This window comes from Callorhinus ursinus, unplaced genomic scaffold, assembly GCF_003265705.2.
Source record: "Callorhinus ursinus isolate GAN/ISIS: 27379988/994484 unplaced genomic scaffold, GSC_fseal_2.0 scaffold21, whole genome shotgun sequence".
NCBI lineage: Eukaryota > Metazoa > Chordata > Mammalia > Carnivora > Otariidae > Callorhinus > Callorhinus ursinus.
The window spans coordinates 1,367,110-1,387,381 of NW_027397083.1; the positions used below are offsets into that span (position 1 = coordinate 1,367,110).

The 20,272-nt window shown below is 43.6% G+C and overlaps 2 protein-coding genes across 7 annotated transcripts in view; one reads left to right on the forward strand and one right to left on the reverse strand.

The window, feature by feature from the left end:
* CTNND1 (catenin delta 1) overlaps positions 1 to 5,564 on the reverse strand; it is a 47,275-nt gene extending 41,711 nt beyond the window's left edge. For all 6 annotated transcript variants that reach the window (XM_073904580.1, XM_073904579.1, XM_073904577.1 and 3 more), the window contains exon 1: positions 5,312 to 5,564. The gene's annotated coding sequence lies outside the window, so the exon portion shown is untranslated. The remainder of the gene's footprint in view (positions 1 to 5,311) is intronic.
* A 6,559-nt stretch (positions 5,565 to 12,123) lies between these two features.
* Positions 12,124 to 19,743, forward strand: BTBD18 (BTB domain containing 18). The gene is made up of 4 exons (XM_025878858.2): positions 12,124 to 12,398; positions 12,568 to 12,643; positions 13,531 to 13,698; positions 17,675 to 19,743. Exons 3-4 carry the CDS (start codon positions 13,575 to 13,577, stop codon positions 19,732 to 19,734), a joined length of 2,184 nt encoding a protein of 727 aa, XP_025734643.2. The 5' UTR covers positions 12,124 to 12,398; positions 12,568 to 12,643; positions 13,531 to 13,574; the 3' UTR covers positions 19,735 to 19,743.
* The last annotated feature ends 529 nt before the right edge of the window (positions 19,744 to 20,272 follow it).

Genomic DNA, 20,272 nt, shown 5'->3' on the forward strand with positions numbered 1-20,272 from the left:
TCCCACTCCCCCTACTTGTATTCCCTCTGTCGCTGTCGCTGTCCCCCCCCCCATAAATAAATAAATAAATCTTTAAAAATAATAATAAAATAAAATCTTAGAGGCGCCTGGGTGGTGCAGTTAAGCGCCAGACTCTTGGCTTTGGCTCAGGTTGTGATCTCAGGGTCCTGAGATGGAGCCCTACATCGGGCTCCCCACTCAAGGTAGAGTCTGCTTAAGACACCCTCTCCTACTGCCCCTCCCTGCTTCATGCGTGCTCTCCCAAGTAAATAAATTAATCTTTAAATATAAATAAATTTTTTTTTTGAAAACTTAGCTTACTCATCCAGGAAGCCTATTTATTCCCTAATACAAACATCTATACCCTAGAATATCAGGTTTTAAGAGACCTTAAAGGGTATTTATTTAGTCCAACAGACAAAAGATATCTGAATTCATTTAAAGCATCCATTCTAATAGCAAAAACTTACAAGGCATTACCATGAGCACCATTTTTACATTTATTAAATCACTTAAGCATCACAACAATTCTATGAGATGGATAATATTGTCCTCATTTTACCAAGAGACCAAAGCTTAGGGCGGTTAAACAATTTGCCCAAGGCAAACGCTAGTAGGTGGCAGAGCAAGAGTTGATCCCGGGTAGACTAGCTCAGGGATCCATGCTCTTAACCACTATGCTACACTGCCTTGCCTCTCCAGATGTGTGGAACTCCTAGACTGGAAATTCTGTTCGGTCAGCATATTGATAAAAAAATACAGAATAATGAAGCATTTGAGTCAAAAGGTTAACCATGGGTGTCTAGATGACTGAAGGATACACAGGAGTTCTTGCGCTATTCCTGGAACTTTCCTCTAAGTTTGAAATTTTTTTCAAAATTAAAAGTTTGAAGTTGCTTTTATCATCATATAATGGGATATCTTTTGTAAAAGTGATGACCAAACTACCTGTTGGCCAGCAAAGAAGGCTTTAAAAGAAAACGATCCTTATAATGTCCCCACGAAATGCCTGATCGAAACTGCCCACATCACTCCAGACTGAAGGACTCAACTGAAGAAATAGGCCTAAAAATGGGTAACACTGTCCCTGAACCACAACAGTAAATGTGGGCTCCATTCTCAATATTTAATATTTAATAACCAATGACATGTAATCCCAAATACGGGGGGGGTGCATTTACTCCCAAAAATACATTATACAATATAACCAAATACAAATCTATCCATACACTTATTTCCCCCTTGCTAGTTCTAACCAGAATATCAGTTCTTCCCTCCTTCCTCTGTCCCTGCCAGGCTGTATCAATGCTCTCTATTGGAAACCTTGCAGGCAGCTGCATTTAGGCAGAGCGATCCATGTTTCAGCTTTATGATCAAGGCATTTAAATCATTGTGTAATGGAAGAGAACATGAAATCACATACTGATAACCCACGCATCATTCTTTTAGGCAAGTTTCTTGTTACTACCGTTCTAAATTACCCATGAAAACCAATTTGGGTTCTTAAATTCATAAACTTCCCAATACACTTCGTGAACAAAATCTCCTGAAGTTTCATGGCGGAAGCACTGATAAAAAAAAATACAATGATATCCGAACATACCTTCTTTAGAACACTGATGTTCAAAACTATCATCCCAAGCTTTTTCTGTTTTTATTAACTAGTATATTTAAAACCACTCACTTCCAACATGTCTGAAAGCAATACGTCCCTGCTGCTGCCCTAGTGAAGTTCCAGGTAAGCAGTTGCCTCTCCCCTAGACAATGGCAGTATTTAAGGTTTCAGTGGTTGAAGTTAACAGCTGCCTAGATTATAAAATATTAGGACCCTTACTTTTTATACTATTCTTTGGACAGCTTTCCCTGAAAAGAAACAGAATTTTGTTTTTAATTAAAATTTTAAATCTTCAATTATCTCCAGAAACCTTAAAAATGAGAGGCAGTAAATGTGTAAAAGGTCGAAACTACAAACCACAGCAGAAGTTTCTAAATCACAATGTGATTTCATTAATCTAGGTTGTATTGCTTCCTATCTCAACTTCCTTTTAGCCTTCCCCACAAAAGTCCCTCAGTGATTCCCATCAAGTGCCTTATTTAACCAAGGCTTACTGACACCTCGGTATATACCAGACACTGAGCTGGGTGCTAAGAGGACACAGAAGTAACACAGCATCTACACTCAAGCAGCTCACAGTCTAGAGGGAAAGACAAAAATAAGTAGACAATTTTAACACAGTGTGATAAACATTTTTGAGCTACTGTTAGAAGCCTCTCCCTGCAAGTTGGCAAGATCATTCCAAACCACATCCCTGAAAACTGTCTGGAAGAAGAAATTTCACTGATAATCAAAAGTTGGAGGCATTTCCGGTAAGTTTAAGAAATCAGGACAGCAACGATGAGCATATGGGAAGATCCCTGTTTTAAAGACTGAGATAATACCCATTCTAATATATTCGGCTCCCTATGGGATTTATGGAAAATGGATTTTTTACATATATTATCCCAACATGCAGGGGGTTGGAAATCTAAGTGGGGGCTGGCCTTCTGCAAAGTTAAACACTTCTGCCTCTATCAAGGGCTCATTTTAGTTCTGGTTCTTGTTTCTGTTCTCTCCAGAGAACAGTAGTACATTAGTGGCTAAGTCCATGGACTTTGTAGTTAGTCAGACGAGGATTTAATCCTGGCCTTGGCCACTTACAGGCAGTGAGATTTTCAGCAAACCTCAGCTTCTCTGAGGCTCACATTCCTTAAAAAACAGTTGTGGGAAATTAAGTAAATAGTTTATGCAAAATGCTTAGCATGCAGTAAAAAAACAACAAGGGGGTGGGGGGAGAGGGCTGGAAGTAACAGGGGACCATCAGGTTCTAAAATAGAAAACAATAAATTATACAGAGCTAATCATTTTGTTATTCCAACTGTATAGTGATCTATGCTTAATTTATTTGCATCCCTCCTGTCTCACCCATCCCTAGAGAGCAACTACCTCATAAACCTAAGGCTAAATTGCAATTACTCGGAGTTTTTTTTTTTAACATCTCCAACAGTCCCAATTTTTATACTCAGAGAACATATCCTTGCCCCTGTGACTCTCCATAATTTGGAACCCTAAGAAAGACACTAGAACTCTAACCACCCAAGAGAGACACCCACCTGGAATACACAGACCGTACCTTAGTCATATAACAAAGAAACCAACAGTATATAGGAGTCAAACAAAAAAATAAAACAAAAATCTGCACAACTCATACTTACTTGTCATTTTTTACCCAAAAACCAAACTGAGGAGCAAAACAAAACACAAAAGATTTACTTATTTGCACCCCTTATATTTCCTGAAAGAACTAGTAGAGGTGAGGTAAAAGACAAATCTTCCATCTTATCAACCAAAAGGCTCTATAGTACACACCAGTCAAAACAAAGCCTCAGTCGTGGAAATAGTCCTGTACGCTAGTTACTAGGATGCTCACTGCAGCTACACAAAGCCCAGTACTTAAAGCTGGAACCAAATCACCACCACTCAGTCATCCAGAACCTATTTTCAAACTGCCTTTGTACTCCTCCTTCAGATTCCCTTATCCCTCCCCCTAAAGGTTGAGTGGAAAACCGACACTGGCAGCAACATGACCAACCCTCCGAAGATCCACCAAGAAACCTCCCTTAGGCTGGAGTCAAGGCAGAGAAATGTTTGAAAGAAAATTTGGAAAATATTAAATGAGAACTACAGCCCAACAGACTGTACACATTGTCTTTTTCCTTTCTTTTTAACTGCACTTGCTATAATTATGAGATCCAGATATCAAGATTTTACTGTAGCCCTCGAATAGCTTATATTAAAAGAAGGAACAAAGTTGTTTCCTCTGAAGCCACAACCTCACAAGGATGAAATCATCTTTCAAGAAACACTCTCATTCTGGCAAAGAAATTCAAGGAAGTGTTGTGGTCTAAAAAGAATGGGGGGAGGGCACAAAACCAGAGGATTACTAAAGATACATACCAGTTTAAAGCTAAAGAGCAGCTTATCTATTAAGGCCCATCTTGTTACAATCAGGGCAGTTTATCTATTCCAGCTATAATTTTCAGACCGATTTGCATTTTCAAAGACAGAAAGAAGGGAACACTCAGTTTTCAGCTACTGATGAGTTGGCTATATAATTATCTACAAACAGTATTTTTGCAAGAATGTATCTGCAAAAACAAAATCAAAACAAATCTTAAGATTAAATATATAAAAGCAGTCATGGGCCTTCAGCTCTTACAGATTTCTGATTTCACAGCAAATTAACCAAACCAAAAAACTCACCTCTGAAAAACAACTTTCAGATGGCTTAAAAATAAGAATTCCTGTTGTGCTTTCTTAAATGCATTCTAAACCCTAAAGTTTGCATTGTTTTCTCTTAGCCCCAACTTATTTAATCCACGGCCCTTTCAGAGAGCACAAAGCTGAAAATATTTCCAGGTGTGTTGCCACTTTATTCAGGTGAACTGAAAAGGCATGATTAGAATTTCCTTATCCCTTGAAACACATAAACCAAACGTTATGATACTTGCAAACTGAACCTACGACACCTCCACAAATCTCTGCCATCAAAGATAGTCTTAGGAAGAAAAGGAATGGCAGTTTAACATGGATCCATTTGTTTTCTTTTATAAAGCAAAGCAGGGAGGCTATGTCTAGCAGGAGAATGAGGCTCCCACCCACCGCACCTGGAAAAGTAAAAGAGGGATCCACCCAGGAACAGCAGGGCTGAAACTGATCTGGGCTGTTCAAACTCTATGGGGGGAAAAAAAAAACACCATTTAAAGCTGCAAAGCTCCCTACAACTTTCCACTTCCATAAATCTAATGATAACGGGGAAAAAAGTTTTGAAACATACGAAGAACCATCTTATAACTAGCTTCCGACCAGGACAAATTCCTTTCCCAACCCACACGCAACATACCGAAAAACCGAACTTTTGGTTTGGGCTCTGAAAACAGAAGTTTGTTAGCTTAAACCAGAAAAATATAAAATCAGAGAACACACCAAAATGTAAATTTACATGTAAATGTAAATTTGCTCTCACCCCTCTGAATCTATTCATCTCTATATTAGACCTAGAAGTTTGTTTCTGGGTCTTGAATATTTTACTTTTTAATATAATACCCAAATTCCCCAAAGTAGAACGAAAAACTAATAATTGCTTAAAAGTCACCCGTCAGCAGAGCAGATTCTCTCCTTTTTAACTTCCCTCTGGTTACCGTAAGACAAAAATTCGACTTGGCTTCTCCTCCTTTACCCGTCTGTACACACATTTTTTAAAAAGGCACACACCTCAAATGTTGACTTCTAAAAACCACTCCTTTAAGAAAGAAACCCAAGGCTTCGTCAATGTGCTGAGAAAGACAAATCCAGCAAGGTACTTGATTTTTCGCCACCTCTTCCTCCTTTCAGGATCTTTCCTGCTCTTCTTTCTCTCTCTCTCCCTCTCCCTCAGTCTCTCTTTTTTTTTTTTCCTCTCAGATCCAACACCTAAAATGGAAGTTGCACCCAGCCAAAGGCTAGGGAGCCTGGGTGGTGACAAACTGATCTGGCAGCCCTACCCCCTCGCTTTCCTAAGTGATGTCAGCCCCTGAGAACTTCCAATAGGAACCAGGCATAAATCAGGGAGCTGATTTTATCCAATAGGAAACTTCATTATAGGAAATTAAAAAAATAAAAAGGAGAGAGGGAGGAGGAGAGAAAGAGACAGGGGAAGTTTTATATATATTTATATTTAAAGTGGAGGCTACACAATCTCTGAGGAATTGCTGCAGAGCTCCGGGCGGGAGGGGGGGATGCCGAAGGAACAAGGGCTTTTTAGGATGGCACGCCTAAGCTTCAGTTCTCTTTGATGGTCGGGTTCTTGCTCTCTTTCCCTTCCTTTCCGGGTAGGGAAATAGAAGAGCTGATTTTATTTGCCTGCTATTTGGTTTGTTGTTTTCAACCCCAAGGCATTTTCCCAAAAGAAGACAGGAAGGGAAGGAGAGAAAAATCCTAGAAATAGGACTATTATGTATTGATCGGGATGGTAGGGAATATCTGAGGTAAACTCTCAATTTCATTGTCTTAATTTAACTGCATTAGAGCTAATGAGAAAAAAATAAATGCCTGGACTTGTTAACAGTTTTTAGTGTCTATACTTTCAACTAGAAAGAGGCTGAATCCACTGGGCTGTTGAGGAAAATCACTGTCTTCCCATTTGTCTCCAAATCAAAATAATGTGGGTTTGAGGGGGAGAATAAATGGAATTCAATAAGCAAGCCATTTATTTAGAGGGGATAACAGCATATGTAAGAAAAAACAAGTCTCCTGTTAAGAAAATTCAATTTCTCTGTGCACTTCAAGCTCAAGATGCTCTAGTTCGTACATTCTCTTTTTACATTTAACCCAAGTAAAGGATTATACGAGTATTCTTTTCTTGAGTTAAGAATTAATACTTAATATGTTCTTACACTGTTACACCACGAAGGACAGAGACTGGATTTTTTTTTTTTAACAGGCTTGACAAAGACTAGTATTTTATGGTCACTTGGTGGTTACTAAACAAAGATTGATAATGATGAATTCAAAATTTCCTTTTTCTTTCTTACTGAAAAATCTAAATTCTATCCTGTAGACTGTTGCCAAATGGATCTTCATAAAGTTTTCATAATCTAAAATAATGGTTAAGAGCATAGGTTCTGCACTCAGACTGCCTGGCTGCAAACCTTCCTCTGCAAGAACACTTCAGTAAATGTATTACTACGCGACCTTGGACAAATTATATAACCTCTCTGAGCCTCTGTTTCCTTAACTATAAAATGGGGATAATAACTATATCTCTCTCACAGGACTGCTGTGAGAATTAAAATACACATAAAGTTCTTAAAACGTACAGCATTTGGTTATAAACTCACTAAGAATGAGTTATTATTACCAGTACCAACCCTGCCCCCAAACCTTCAGTGGCTCACCAATGCCCCATAAGAGCAAACAATAACGGAGCATCTATCATGTGAAAGGCACTTTGCACTCACTCTCTCTAACTTCTAAAACAACACCATGGAGATAGTACTACCACCATTTCACAAATGAGGAAATCAAGGTTCAACAAGGTGAGGAAACTTGCCTGAGATCATCTGGCTAAGAAGTGAACCCCTCATCCATCTGACTCCAAAGCCCATGTTCTTTCCATCACTTTACACTGTGGTCAGGGTAAAGGCCAAGTTCCTCATCTGCTTTCAAGTGTATTCATTCAATACACTAAAGTCACATTTATTAACCATAATCTGACCTTTCCTTATCTATCTAAACTGGAATTCTACTTCTCCTCAGTATGTGCCCTTCTAATTAAGCTGATCCAGTCATTATCCACCCCCTCATATTCTGTCTACAGTTTCACAGACCCTCATATTTGATCCCAAGTGGCCAAGAAAAGGACTTCTCTCAAACAGGCATCCCAGCACTTGTTTGGTGGGCTTTAAACAAACCAGACTGGGAAATGAATACATTTAACAGAGAAATGAACAACCTTTAACTCTCATTATCTAGGAAACTTCTACTATCTTATCACATCTTTCTTTTTTTTTAAGATTTTATTTATTTGAGGGTGCCTGGGTGGCTCAGTCGTTAAGCGTCTACCTTCGGCTCAGGTCATGATCCCAGGATTCTGGGATCGAGTCCCACATCCGGCTCCCTGCTCGGCAGGAAGCCTGCTTCTCCCTCTCCCACTCTCCCTGCTTGTGTTCCCTCTCTTCCTGTCTCTTTCTCTGTTAACAAATAAATAAAATCTTAAAAAAAAAAAAAGATTTGGGGCACCTGGGTGGCTCAGTCGTTAAGCATCTGCCTTCGGCTCAGGTCATGATCCCAGAGTCCTGGGATCGAGCCCCGCATCGGGCTCCTTGCTCGGCGGGAAGCCTGCTTCTCCCTCTCCCACTCCCCCTGCTTGTGTTCCCTCTCTCACTGTGTTTCTCTCTGTCAAGTAAATAAATAAAATCTTTAAAAAAAAAAAAAAAGATTTATTTGAGAGAGAGAGAGCACGCGTACGCGTGCATGCATGTGTGGGGTAAGGAGCAGAGAGAGAGGGAGAGGGTGAATCAGACTCCCTGCTGAGCAGGGAGCCCGACTCAGGCTCAATCCCAGGACCCTGAGGTCATGACCTGAGCTGAAGGCAGACACTTAACCGACTGAGCCACCCAGGCATCCCTCTTTTTTTTTTTTTAATTTTTTTTATTGTTATGTTAATCACCATATATTACATCATTAGTTTTTGATGCAGTGTTCCATGATTCATTGTTTGTTCATAACACCCAGTGCACCATGCAAAACATGCCCTCCTCAATACCCATCACCAGGCTAACCCATCCCCCCACCCCCCTACCCTCTAGAACCCTCAGTTTTTCAGAGTCCATCATCTCTCATGGTTCGTCTCCCCCTCTGACATACTCCCCTTTTCTTCCTCTCCTGTTATCTTCTTCTTTTCCTTTTTTCTTAAAATATGTTGCGTTATTTGTTTCAGAAGTACAGATCTGTGATTCAACAGTCTTGCACAATTCACAGCGCTCACCGTAGCACATACCCTCCCCAATGTCTATCACCCAGCCAGGCATCCCTCTTATCACATCTTCTACCTCTACTTTCCATCTAGTATTCCTGATCCTCCATAGCAAGTTCAAAAGCCAAAGATGATTGCCAAAGGAAAACAACCAGCACAAGAAATGTTTGGCGGGGGGGGGGGGGAAGAAACATTTGTTGCTTCATTGATTCCTAGATCAGAACCATATTCTAGAATATTCTATGATCGTCTAGCGATAGATTGGTCTTGTTTCCTTCACATTACCACTAAAAACTTGCAAGTATTTTGCCTTCCTTTTGTGTTTGCTTTCCTGTCTCCCTCACCAGAAGATAAGCTCTATGAAGACATGAATGGTGTCTTTCTAGTTCATGGTGTATCCCCAGAGCTCAGCCTAATGTTTCACATTCAGCAACAGATGGATGAGTAAATGAAGTCTCTTGGCTTACCAGTTATGTAATCCTGGGTAAGTCATTTTATATTAATGAATTTGTAGATAACATTTGAAATAAAGTTATATACAAATCAAAAAAGATAACTCAGGGGGCGCCTGGATGGCTCAGTTGGTAAAGCATGTGACTCTTAATCTCGGGGTTGTGAGTTCAAGCCCCACATTGGGTGTAGAGCCTATTTAAAAAAAAAAAAAGATAACTCAGTGGTGAAAAACTTGTTAAACCTATCTGAAACAGCTGTCTTCAAATAAAGCATCACAAGGATTAATACTCAGTGGGAAAAACTGTTTTTTACACCTGAGTGGACTCAGGTGACCCAAAGTAAAAAGACAAGTTCCACTTGGGTTATTTTGAGCACCTACTATGAGCCAGGTACTCTTCAGATAATGAGTAGACAGGTTCCCTGCTCTCAGAAAGCTTACATTCTAGTGGAGGGAGAGAAGATTAATAAATGTCAGATGGAACACTAAGCAGAAATTTAAAACAGACTGATGAGAATGACTTGTGACTTGTGCTACACTGGATGTCAAGGACAAACTCTCCAGAGAGTTTCACATTTAAGCTGAAATCTGAATGGGAAGAAGCAGCCAACCATGAGAACATATGAGCAATGGTAACTACTAATGCCAAAGCCCCCAAGCATGAGGCTGAAACCTGCTGGATCCAGCAGAGTGTCGAAATGAGGAGGGAGTGATAGAAATATGAAGGATTCTACAGGTTAGAGAAAGTTTTGATTAATTTATTCTCAGATAGAGGGAAGCCTGTGAGCATTTTCAACAGCAGAATAACATGATCTAACTCAGATTTTGAAAAGATCTGCCTGCTTATGTGACAAATGGAGTAAAGAGGGGCAAGGGTGAAAGCAAGGAAATTAATTTGAAGGTCAAGCTGCAGTATATACGGAGTTGACCACAATGGTAGCAGTAAAAATGGAGAGGAGTCAATGAGTTGAGGATATGTTCAGAGATGGTTGTTTTTTATTTCGGGGTTTTTTTTCTTTCCTTTGTTTTCTTTCTTTCATTTTGTTTTGTTTTTAACGCATGGAATATTACATTCAGTGTTCGGTTTTACAACTCTCAAGTGTAATCCACCCCCCCAGCCCACCACAGCCATCACCACTTAACACACAAAGAAAAACAAGATTCCATAAAATGGTAAAAGATTAGGAAAGAGCTGGGAAATAATTTTGTATTCAAAATAGAAATATTAAAAATAAATAAAATAAATTTAAAAAAATTTTAAATATTAAAATTATTATGTAGGGCTGAGTGCTGTGCTATCTCTACTTCTAAAATAGCTAAAACCATAAATGCCAAGGAGAAGAAACGAAAAAAAAAATCAACAAAAAGCACTGGCTATCCATACAAAGGAAGACAAAATATTTTTACTCGTTTCTACCCTCTGGTGGCTACACATAACCATCGAATGTTTGGCACTTTTAAAGCCCTGGGTAGGATGGCCGTTTATCATTCCCTTTAGAAACTCCACTATCATAAGATTTATCTAAATGGTGTTGGATTAAAAAAAGAAAGAAAGAAACCAAGATGTGAGTCCTATTTCCTGAAAATTAATCGTAGTAACAATAAATTCATGAGAGGATATAATAATTCTATTTTTCTTACAAGTCCACAGAATCACCTCTACTGGTATTTCACCTGCCCACTCAAGTCTTGATTCCACAGTAAGATGCCATAAACAAACATTGTTCTGTCTCATCCTTTTTTTTTTCTTTCTTACTTGCTTGTGTGTGTCCTCTTTCTGCTAAGTTTTATGTCCCTTCGCGAGTTGCTTCATCTTCAAAACACAACTGCAACCAAAAATGTGTTCTGTTCCATGATCTTTTTTCCACCTTGAGAGCAGGCCCCAAACTAGGAAAATATTACCTGACTTGGAAATGCACCCTACCCCCTATATTTCACTCAACCTTCCCAAATCCTTTAAAAATATTTAATTATAGTATAATTGACATACTCCTCAAATTCTTTTTGAAAAGGTGTTAGCTATCAACAAAGGCGTATTTGAGCGCACGTACTACTCACCTCTCGACACTCTCGTCTGTTCCTTTGCAGGGTCCCCTTCTCTCAGGCATCTTCCCGTTCTGCCTCCAGCTGGCCTCACACACACACACACACACACACACACACACACACGTAAGAACCGCTGTCCATATTTATAACGTGGGTTGGCATTCTCTCTAAACGTTTAATCGTGAAATCATTTAACTTTTTTATATCACCCCTGAAAACAGCTGTTTCCAGTCAGGTGCGCTAAATAAATCACCTCTGGAAGGACACCCGAGGCCACCCCACGCGGGAAGCTCTGCAACCCCCTTGGTCGCACCAGTGCTCCGAGATTCAGGGTGGAGTGGAATCTGTGAAAAGCCTGAATTCAGACCCTAGCCTAAAGACCTCTTCCCGAACATCCCTGGACTAAGGATCTAACGAGCGTAGACAGACCTGGTGAAGGTGTGAGGAGAGCCAACCACGGGCTTTCTCCTCCAGGAAGCCTGCGGCGCTCTCACAGGCCCAGGGCCATTTACTGACAGCCCCTTCAACGGGAAGACAGAGGTGTCCTGCAACCGCCTTGGAGCCTGCCCTACTGGGGCATCCTGACTCTCTTGTCACTGTGATTTCGTCCCCTGCCGACGAAAAAGACGGCCTCCATCAGGATCCCGCCCGAGCAGGCTCCCCTGCCTACCTCTCACAGCCCGACCATCTTGGCTTAGCCCTCAAGTCCCTCGAGACTTAGCCTCCCGCCCAAAGTGCTCCTGTCCCTGTGATTGGCCGTCCGAGGGGCCTTCGGCCAATGGGGATGACGTATTCAGGCAGACGTCAGGCCGAGGGCTGGGGGAGGAGGAAGGACGTCGGGCCCCGCGACGCGCCGTGCGCGAGGACGGTGGCGTGAGTGTGTGGCGCGGGTCGCGTGGCCTCAGGCCCTCGCTGTCACCACGTCCCCGTGCAGGAGGGTGGCGGGGCCCGCGGAGGTAAGAGGGTAACAGGGGGTGGCTGCAAAGCCCCGTGCGGCCGGGCGCGGTGCTGACGGTGAGCCCTGAATTCGGGCCTCCGGGAACCCCACGCTCCATTCCCAGAAACCTTCGCGTCGAGAGGTTTCTCTTCAAAGGAGTTGGGCCGGGGCTCCCAGAGCGTGCGGGACGCCCAGCATTGCAGGGCCTTCCCTGACGCCCAGCTTTCTCCGCCCACCCCGATTCCTCGGTTCTGGACGGGGAGAGGAACCCTCAGGCCATTGGCCCACCTGCGCTGCTTTGCTAAACCTTCCCGCCTGAGGCTGGACTTGTGGAGGAAGCGAGGCAGGCTGGACAGAGGACCCAAGCACAAAGAGGTCGGCAAGCGCAACTCCGACTGCAGAGCTCTTCCAGGTTGGGTCTGGGGACAGGGCCGGGTCCTGGTGGGTTGGGAAGCTTCCCCAGAGCCTCTGTTTGGGACCTTGCAAGAGCAGCCATCCTCCGCCCCCATCTCTCTGGCTGAAATTGGAATTGAGCCTACCCCCTTCTTAATTAACCTTTCCACTCTTTTCTTTGCTGATAGTTTGACGGGAACTGTTCAGATCCTCAGTGCCGCCTGACGGAAAACTGCATGCCAGGAAAGGAACACCAGCTGTGCAGTGAGTGTGGGGGTTTCAGTGCAAAAAGCTGGAAATGGAGTAAGCCTGAATTCAGAATATCCAGCTTGTATCAGGAAGGGTAGAATGCCTAATTATCCCTGCTCCGTTGTTAGCCAGGCGATTAACCAGACTGACAAACCTAAAGGCCAGATTCTTTGCCCATTTCCAGGCTGCATTAGGCTCGCTTTGGTCAAGAACATCTGAAGCAAGGGTGGCAGCGTCCTTATTTCTGTGAGAGATTTTCCCACCAAGTCCAGCACCTGCTTTTCTTTACTGTGCACCCTCTGCTGGTTAGTGTGATAGAGTGAGCTCAAAGAAGAGGTGTGTACAACTTCCTAGAGAATTTTCCATTCGGTGTTGTTTCTTTAAAAGTTAAATTGAGGATTATACCTATGGAACTCAGAAGTGTGTTGCTCAGGAAGAATATGAGTTGTCAGCACTGTAGGCACTGAGTCTCTGGCAATGTGAATGAAGAAGGTTTAAGGATAACAACAACAGCTACCATTTTAGAAGTGATAGTTATTATGCGTCAGGCACTCACAGTGCTAAGCAATTTTACCTGCATTGACTCATTTAATCTTTAAAACAGCCCTACCAGGTAAGTACTGTTATCATTACCATTTCATAGATGAGAAAAGTTAGGTCATTTGCCTGAAATTATACAGCTAAGCTAATAAATAACAGAACTGAGATTCAAATCTACACTTGCTTCTAAGCTCCCACATGCAACCACTATGATATTTCTTGAGAGACCCTTGGCACAATTTCTGGGCTTATGATAACTCAGCTCATGGCTATTTCCCATTTTCAAGATTTCCCTACCATTTCAAAGACAAAAAACAAATTAGGTACAGCGATTCTTCTGAAATATACTTTCTCATCCACAGGAATCTGATCTGTGAAAACCTAGAAGGTTTGTTAAGAGACCAACATGTGTTCTCCCGCCAGTTCCAAAATCCTATACAGGAATCCCCGGTTTCTCCGGTTAGCTTTTCTGCAGCTTCATCACCAGCAACAGACTGGTGTGTTCTGTGATGTCCTTCTGCAGGCAGAAGGTAAGACACTAGTGGGGTCTTAATTGAAAAGTCACTATAGAATACTCACTGTAGAATAAGATAAAATGAGTTCAGGGCCAGGGAGTAGAGCACAAAACCAAGAAAATGTATTATTGCCCTTGAGCACTATAAGTTATTTGGTAAAGAGTTGTTTGTTTCTAGGACAGTTACTGTTTCCAAGAGTGAAAATGAGACTGTGCTCTTTTTCTCTTAAAAAATGTAAGTGGGGGGGGGGTGCTTGGGTGGCTCAGTCGTTAAGCTTCTGCCTTCAGCTCAGGTCATGATCTCAGGGCCCTAGGATCGAGCCTTGCATCCGGCTCCCTGCTCCGTGGAAGCCTGCTTCTCCCTTGCCCACTCCCCCTGCTTGTGTTCCCTTTCTTGCTGTGTCTCTGTCAAATAAATAAATAAAATCTTTAAAAATAAATATAAGTAGGGGGGTACCTGGGTGGCTCAGTTGGCCAGGCATCTGTCTATGGCTCAGGTCATGATCTCCTGGTCCTGGGAAGGATCCCTATGTCTGGCTCCCTGCTCAGTGGGGAGTCTGTTTCTCATTCCATCCCCACCCTCCACCCTCCACCCCCCCGCCCCCGCTGGTTGGTTCTTTCTCTCTCTCAAGTGTATAAATAAAATCTTCTTAAAAATTGAAAGTAATGGGGGCGCCTGGGTGGCTCAGTCATTAAGCGTCTGCCTTCAGCTCGGGTCATGATCCCAAGGTCCTGGGATCGAGCCCCGCATCGGGTTCCCTGCTCAGCCAGGAGCCTGCTTCTCCCTCTCCCACTCCCCCTGCTTATGTTCCCTCTCTTGCTGTGTCTTTCTCTGTCAAAGTCAAATAAATAAAATCTTTAAAAAAAAAAAAAAGTAATGTAAAGTTTAGTAGGCATAGAAATTCTGTAAAGGTGGATAATGTAATGATTGTGAAGATGGAGTTAACATACACACGGCACTTAGCACAACGCTTTTAATATACTAAGCACAATATAAGTGTTAGACAATACTATTACATATTTTCCCATTTTCTTGCCAAGCTTTTGATTAATTTTTCTCATCTTCAAATTGATGGTTTTTGTTGTTTGTTGTTAGACCTAAAAATATATAGTTTATTTCCACCCCTTTCCTTTACACTTGGAATGTTCAGTCAGTATGAAGTAGAGCCTGGTATCATGTATTTTTGTTGGTTTTTTTAAGTAGGCTCCATGCCCAGTGTGGAGCCCAGTGAAGGACTTGAACTCATGACCGAGATCAAGCTGAGATCAAGAGTCGGACCCCTAACCACCTGAGCCTGGTCTCCTATAAAAAGCCCAAAACTAGGAGTCAGAGTCTTAGCTTTGTTACTTAGAAGCTGAGTGACAAATGGGCAAGTCCCACTTCATCTCTCTGGAGCTCAGTTTCTTCATTTATAAAAAAGGATTATGACAACCATTGTCGTGTAGCACTCCATACTTTGAAGAGTACGTACAGTATCATCCAGTGTCTCATTTGATTCTTACAACAGCCTTGTGAGATAATGTTATATGATTCCAGTTCTACAGATGAGTTAATTGAGGCTTTGGGAGTTGAGTGACTTGCCTGTTCGTGCTCTTAGTAAGTAGAGTTGGGATTCATTCATTAATTCAAAATAAAAAAAAAAAATCCATTGCCTGTTGTTTGTTAGAACCGTGTACTCTAGCATGGGCATACAGTATGTATGAAGATAAAATCCCTCCTTGTACAGACATCATGAAAAGGGGAGAGAAACCCTGAGGTAACCAGTGGATCCGAGTGACTGTGCAATCTAACAACATTGGAGTAAGTAAAGGCTGATACAGGAGCACAAGAGAGGGGCACCTTCCCAGACGTGAGGAGGTTGGGGGACAGGGGTTAGGGTGATTTTCTTGGAGAAAATAACCTCTTAGTGGAGATCTGGAGGACAAACAGGAGTCAGAGGAAGCAGGGAAAGATTTTCCCAGGCAGAGAGAACAGCGTGTACAGAGACTTAGATACGACGAAGGATCTGTGAGTGGCTCACTATGGCTAGAGGGCAGACTCCAAGAAGTGTATTGATGAGAGATACGGCTAGCGAAATTAGCAGCAGTGTGTAAGTTCTGAAGTGTTATGCAAAGGAAGTAGGTCGTATCCTGGGAACGTTGGGAAATGTATTTTTTTGAAAAATTTATTTATTTTAGAGAGTGTGCGTGCAAGCAGGGAGGGGCTGAGGAAGAGGGAGAGAGAGAATCTTAAGCAGACTCCCTGCTGAGTGTGGAGCCTGATGCAGGGCTCAGTTCCATTACCCTGAGATCATGACCCAAAATGAAACCAAGACTCACAGACACTCAACCGACTGAGCCACCCAGGCGCCCTGGGAAATGTATTTAAAGGTATTAAGAAGGTGGTCATGATCAGATGTCTACTTTAGAAATAGCACTTGGGCTGCATGAGAAGAATTATTGGATTGTTGTTCAGTCCAGATAGGAGGCCATTTTGGAATCCAGAGAGGGAGTGGTGGCCTAAAACTAAGGCATTGAGAACAGAGAAAAATGTATGGTTTATAAACAAAAAGCATTTACAAAACTTGGGGCAGTTAAGGGCATAGGCTCTGTAACCAAACTCCCTGGGTTCACATCCCCTCCCTGTGACTTGCTAACTGTGTAATTGTGATGGGTATGTTACTTAGCTATGCCACGGTTTACTCATCCGTAATAACAGCTACTTCACAGAATTGCAGTTAAGAGGAAATGAATGAATACTGGTAAAACCCTTACTTAGTATATTACATGGCATGCAGTAAGGACTCAAGAAATTGTTTGTTTTTTTTAAAGATTAATGTTTGAGGGGCGCCTAGCTGGCTCATTCAGTGGAGCTTGCGACTGTTGATCTCAGGGTTTTGAGTTTGATCCCCATGTTGGGTGTAGAGGTTACTTTAAAGTAAGATTAAAAATAAATAAAAATTAATGTTTGATTAGACACAGTGGGTAAAGGAGAACAATCAAAGATGACTTGTAGTTTCCAGGCTTGGGCAGCTGGATAAAGTGGATACTTATTTTTTAGTAAGAAATGGGAGGTTTTGGGGTTAGGGAATGGAGTTCACTTTCTAGAAAGGTTGATGCAGGCTCTGGCATGTTTAGTGTCTCAGGAAAAAGCTATCTGGGCAGAAGTAGGACCTGGGAGTCAGCAGCAAGCCTTTGGAAGTTGAAGCCAGACTGAGATTGCCAAGGAAGTGCCCATAAAGAAGGTGGCTTGAGAACAGACGACTGCCTGGCAGGCAGTGCCTAAGAGGGTCAGGGGAGAATTGAACCCTGATTGTCTATATCCAAAGCTCACATTCTATTATAAACAGCTTCTATAAAATTTTTTAAACTCTCATGTGAGTCCAAAAAAAAATTTGATCCCCTCCTGTGTGTCAAGCAGTGGGTTTACCTCAGAGAGCAAGACAGATAATACTCTTTGTCCTCATAGAGCTTCACTTCAGTGAAGGAGGTGACACTTACAATATGGATAGCTAAGTGCTCTGAGAGCTAGAGTACCTCTCTGTGCCCAGAAGCACCTAACCTAGACTTGAGGTGGTTTGGGGAAAAGCTTTCTGAAAGAAGTAACGTCCAAACTAGATTTTCAGGGTTTGTTTTTAAGATTTTATTTATTTATTTGAGAGAGAGAAAGAGCAGGAGCGGTGGGGGGAGGGGCAGAGAGGGAGCAGACTCCCCTCTGAGTAGGGAGCCTGATGCGTTGCTTGATCCCAGAACTCTGAGATCATGACCTGAGCCGAAGGCAGACAGTCAACCAACTGAGCCATCCAGGGCCCCTAAACTAGGTTTTGAAGGATAAAATGGAGTTAGCTGGGTAATGACAGAAGGTTCCAGGCAGACAGAAGGAACAAATTTCTATTTGAACTCCCGTGGAGGAAAACAGAGAAAGGGCAGCACATTTGGGTAGTAAAGACCCTGCTTATTTAGCCCATGAACATGCCAGTTTGCATGAGATAACAAAGTGGATTTCCTTCCAGGTGAGGCAGTCCCAGCTCATTGCTGCATCCTGTCAGCCTGCAGCCCCTTCTTCACGGAGCGCCTGGAGCAGGAGAGGCCAGCTCAGGGTCGGAAAGTGGTGCTGGAGCTGGGGGGCTTGAAGATCAGGACACTCAGGAAGCTGGTGGACTTCTTGTATACCTCAGAGATGGAAGTATCTCGAGAAGAAGCCCAGGATGTGCTTTCTGCTGCCCGTCAGCTCCGTGTATCTGAGCTAGAATCCCTTCAGCTAGAGGGTGGGAAGTTGGTGAAGGCCCCCCAGAGCCGGAGACTGAACCGGGAGTGCTTACAGCCTCCAAGTGCTGCACCAATCTCTGCCAGGGTGGTGGCGTCTAGCCGCCGCCCTCGGACTCCACTGCCTGCAACCCAGACTCCTTGTCCTCTTCGGCCAGTAAGATTGAAGTCCTTGGGGAAGGAGGAGGGGCCCTTGGAAAAAAGCAACCGACAGAATGCAGAGAATTTGTCTGGCCATCTGCTCAAGAAGAAGGCCAGAGCTTGCCCAACTCCACAAGAAAAAAGCTCTTCACCATCAAGCCACAGTCAGGGACCAAGAGAGGACAAGAGTGACCCTGCCCTTGCTCCTACAGCACTTTCCCCACCCGGTATGTACCCCTCTGTGGATGAGCGGCTGTTGCCCAGAAAGATCAGACTGAGTCGCTCGAAGCCGTCCCCTGATACCTGTACCTCGAAGCCTTCCAGCATGGTAAGCGGACCTAGCTCAGTACCCACAGCCCCTGGCCGGCGCCTTTGGCGGCAGAAGAATATCAATAAAGTACCAGAGGACAAGGAGAAACCGGGGGGAGCTAGTCCTCTACAGAGCATCCCAAGCCCATCTGGCCTTGGAAAGACAGGTGGGAGCAAGAAGCGGAGCCCTGAAGTCAGGGCACCGAACTCAGACTCTGCAGAAGAGGGGCAGGTTGGAAGAGTGAAACTTCGGAAGATTGTCAATGGGACGTGCTGGGAGGTGGTACAAGAGCCTCCCCTCAAAAACTCTCAAGATAGCCCTCAGATCCCAGAACCTCAATACTCAGAAGAGCCTGCGAGTACTCAGCCATCCTCACTTAATGAGCAGGAACAGTCATCTGCTCCAGTAGACCTGTGTCAGGACTCCCCAGTGTGTTCTAGGCTACAAGACATTCTGCTCTCTGCTAGCCACTCCCCAGACCACCCAGTGGTGAAGTCTGAGTTCGGGTCCAGTCCAGAACTGGTAGGGAAGGAATCTGGGTTGGATATTGACTGCAGAGAGCCCTATGCATTTGACACAGCCCTGCTGGGGCAGCCCTGCGAAGCCGAGGAGTACCGCATCACAAGTGCTGCTGCCACCAGTGAGCTGGAGGAGATCCTGGACTTCATGCTGTGTGGCTCAGACACTGAGCCCCCCATGGGGTCTCTGGAAAGTCCTGGAGCCCAGGGCTGCAGGACCCCTAGCTATCACCTGACAGAAACAGGAAAGAACTGGATCGAAGGGGAGGAATGGTGTTTGCCAGACATGGAACTCTGGCCCAGGGAGCTCACAGGACTGGAAAAGGAACCTGTTGGTGAGGACAAAGAACCAATTGAGCCCTTTAGCCCCCTTGTTATGCCCTCTGAGAACAAAGAGCCAACTGAGTCCCTTAGCCCCCTTGTCATACCCTCTGAGGTGAGTGAAGGGGAGGTACTTTCAGTAGGACGCTCTTGGACTCCAGATCTAGAAATTACCAGTTCCCAACCACTGGATGGTCAGAGAGATAAGCTTCATACTGACTCTCTTGACCTTCCCCACAGGTCCTATGAGGACCTCTCACCTCCCTGTTCAAACTGTATGGAGACTAGGCCAGAAGTGTCCCTAAGTATGGATGAGGTATTGTATTCTGCTCCAGAGGCAGGCAAGGAGGTACTTGGCAACTCTGAGTTGTCGGACCCACTTCCTGCCAGCTCTGAAGAGGAAGAGATTGATGTGGTGGACTGGACATCAGAGGGGAGGCTGGTGCCCACAGGTATCCCCTCTGTGTGGCCCGACCCTTCCTCAGAGTCAGACACAGAGGTGGACATAATGACGTAGAACAGGAAGTACAGGTTAGGGGCAGCGGGAGGGTGGGAAATGTTGGCTAGCAAAAGGTTTACTGGCAGAGGCTAGCACGTGCCCTGTCCTCTTAGCACAAAAGGCAGGTGTACTCCTAGTTCTCTTTAGGTCCCTTCCTCTCCTCCCTAGGCTTTGGGAGCCAGGCAAAAGTAGTACCATGGGTACAGAATTATGCACTTGAACCATCTTATTTCTTTGTAGTATATTTTCCAGTTAGTGATAAACAAGTGAAACTATAAACTGTGTGGTCCCCAACTCTACTGGGTCATAAATAACAACGAACACCAGGTCTCCTAAGTTATGAGGCATCTAGTCACTGCTAATTCAATGATAAATGAGAAAGAATACCCTCTGTGAAACAGAAAATGTTCCAGAAGGTGTGAAACAGTGCTGGGGTGGAACAAGTGGGTATGTGTGTGGCTTATTCAATCCAGCATGGTGGGTCTAGCCAAACCTCTGCAGAGACCAAAAAGACATAACTTCCATCATCACTTCCAAGAAGTGAGTTGAAAAAGAT

Excerpts from the sequence above, each read along its gene's own strand:
- BTBD18 (XM_025878858.2), top strand. The coding sequence starts at position 13,575 with ATGTGTTCTCCCGCCAGTTCCAAAATCCTATACAGGAATCCCCGGTTT. Across the intron at positions 13,699-17,674 it reads TGTCCTTCTGCAGGCAGAAG|GTGAGGCAGTCCCAGCTCAT; the intron begins GTAAGACACTAG and ends ATTTCCTTCCAG.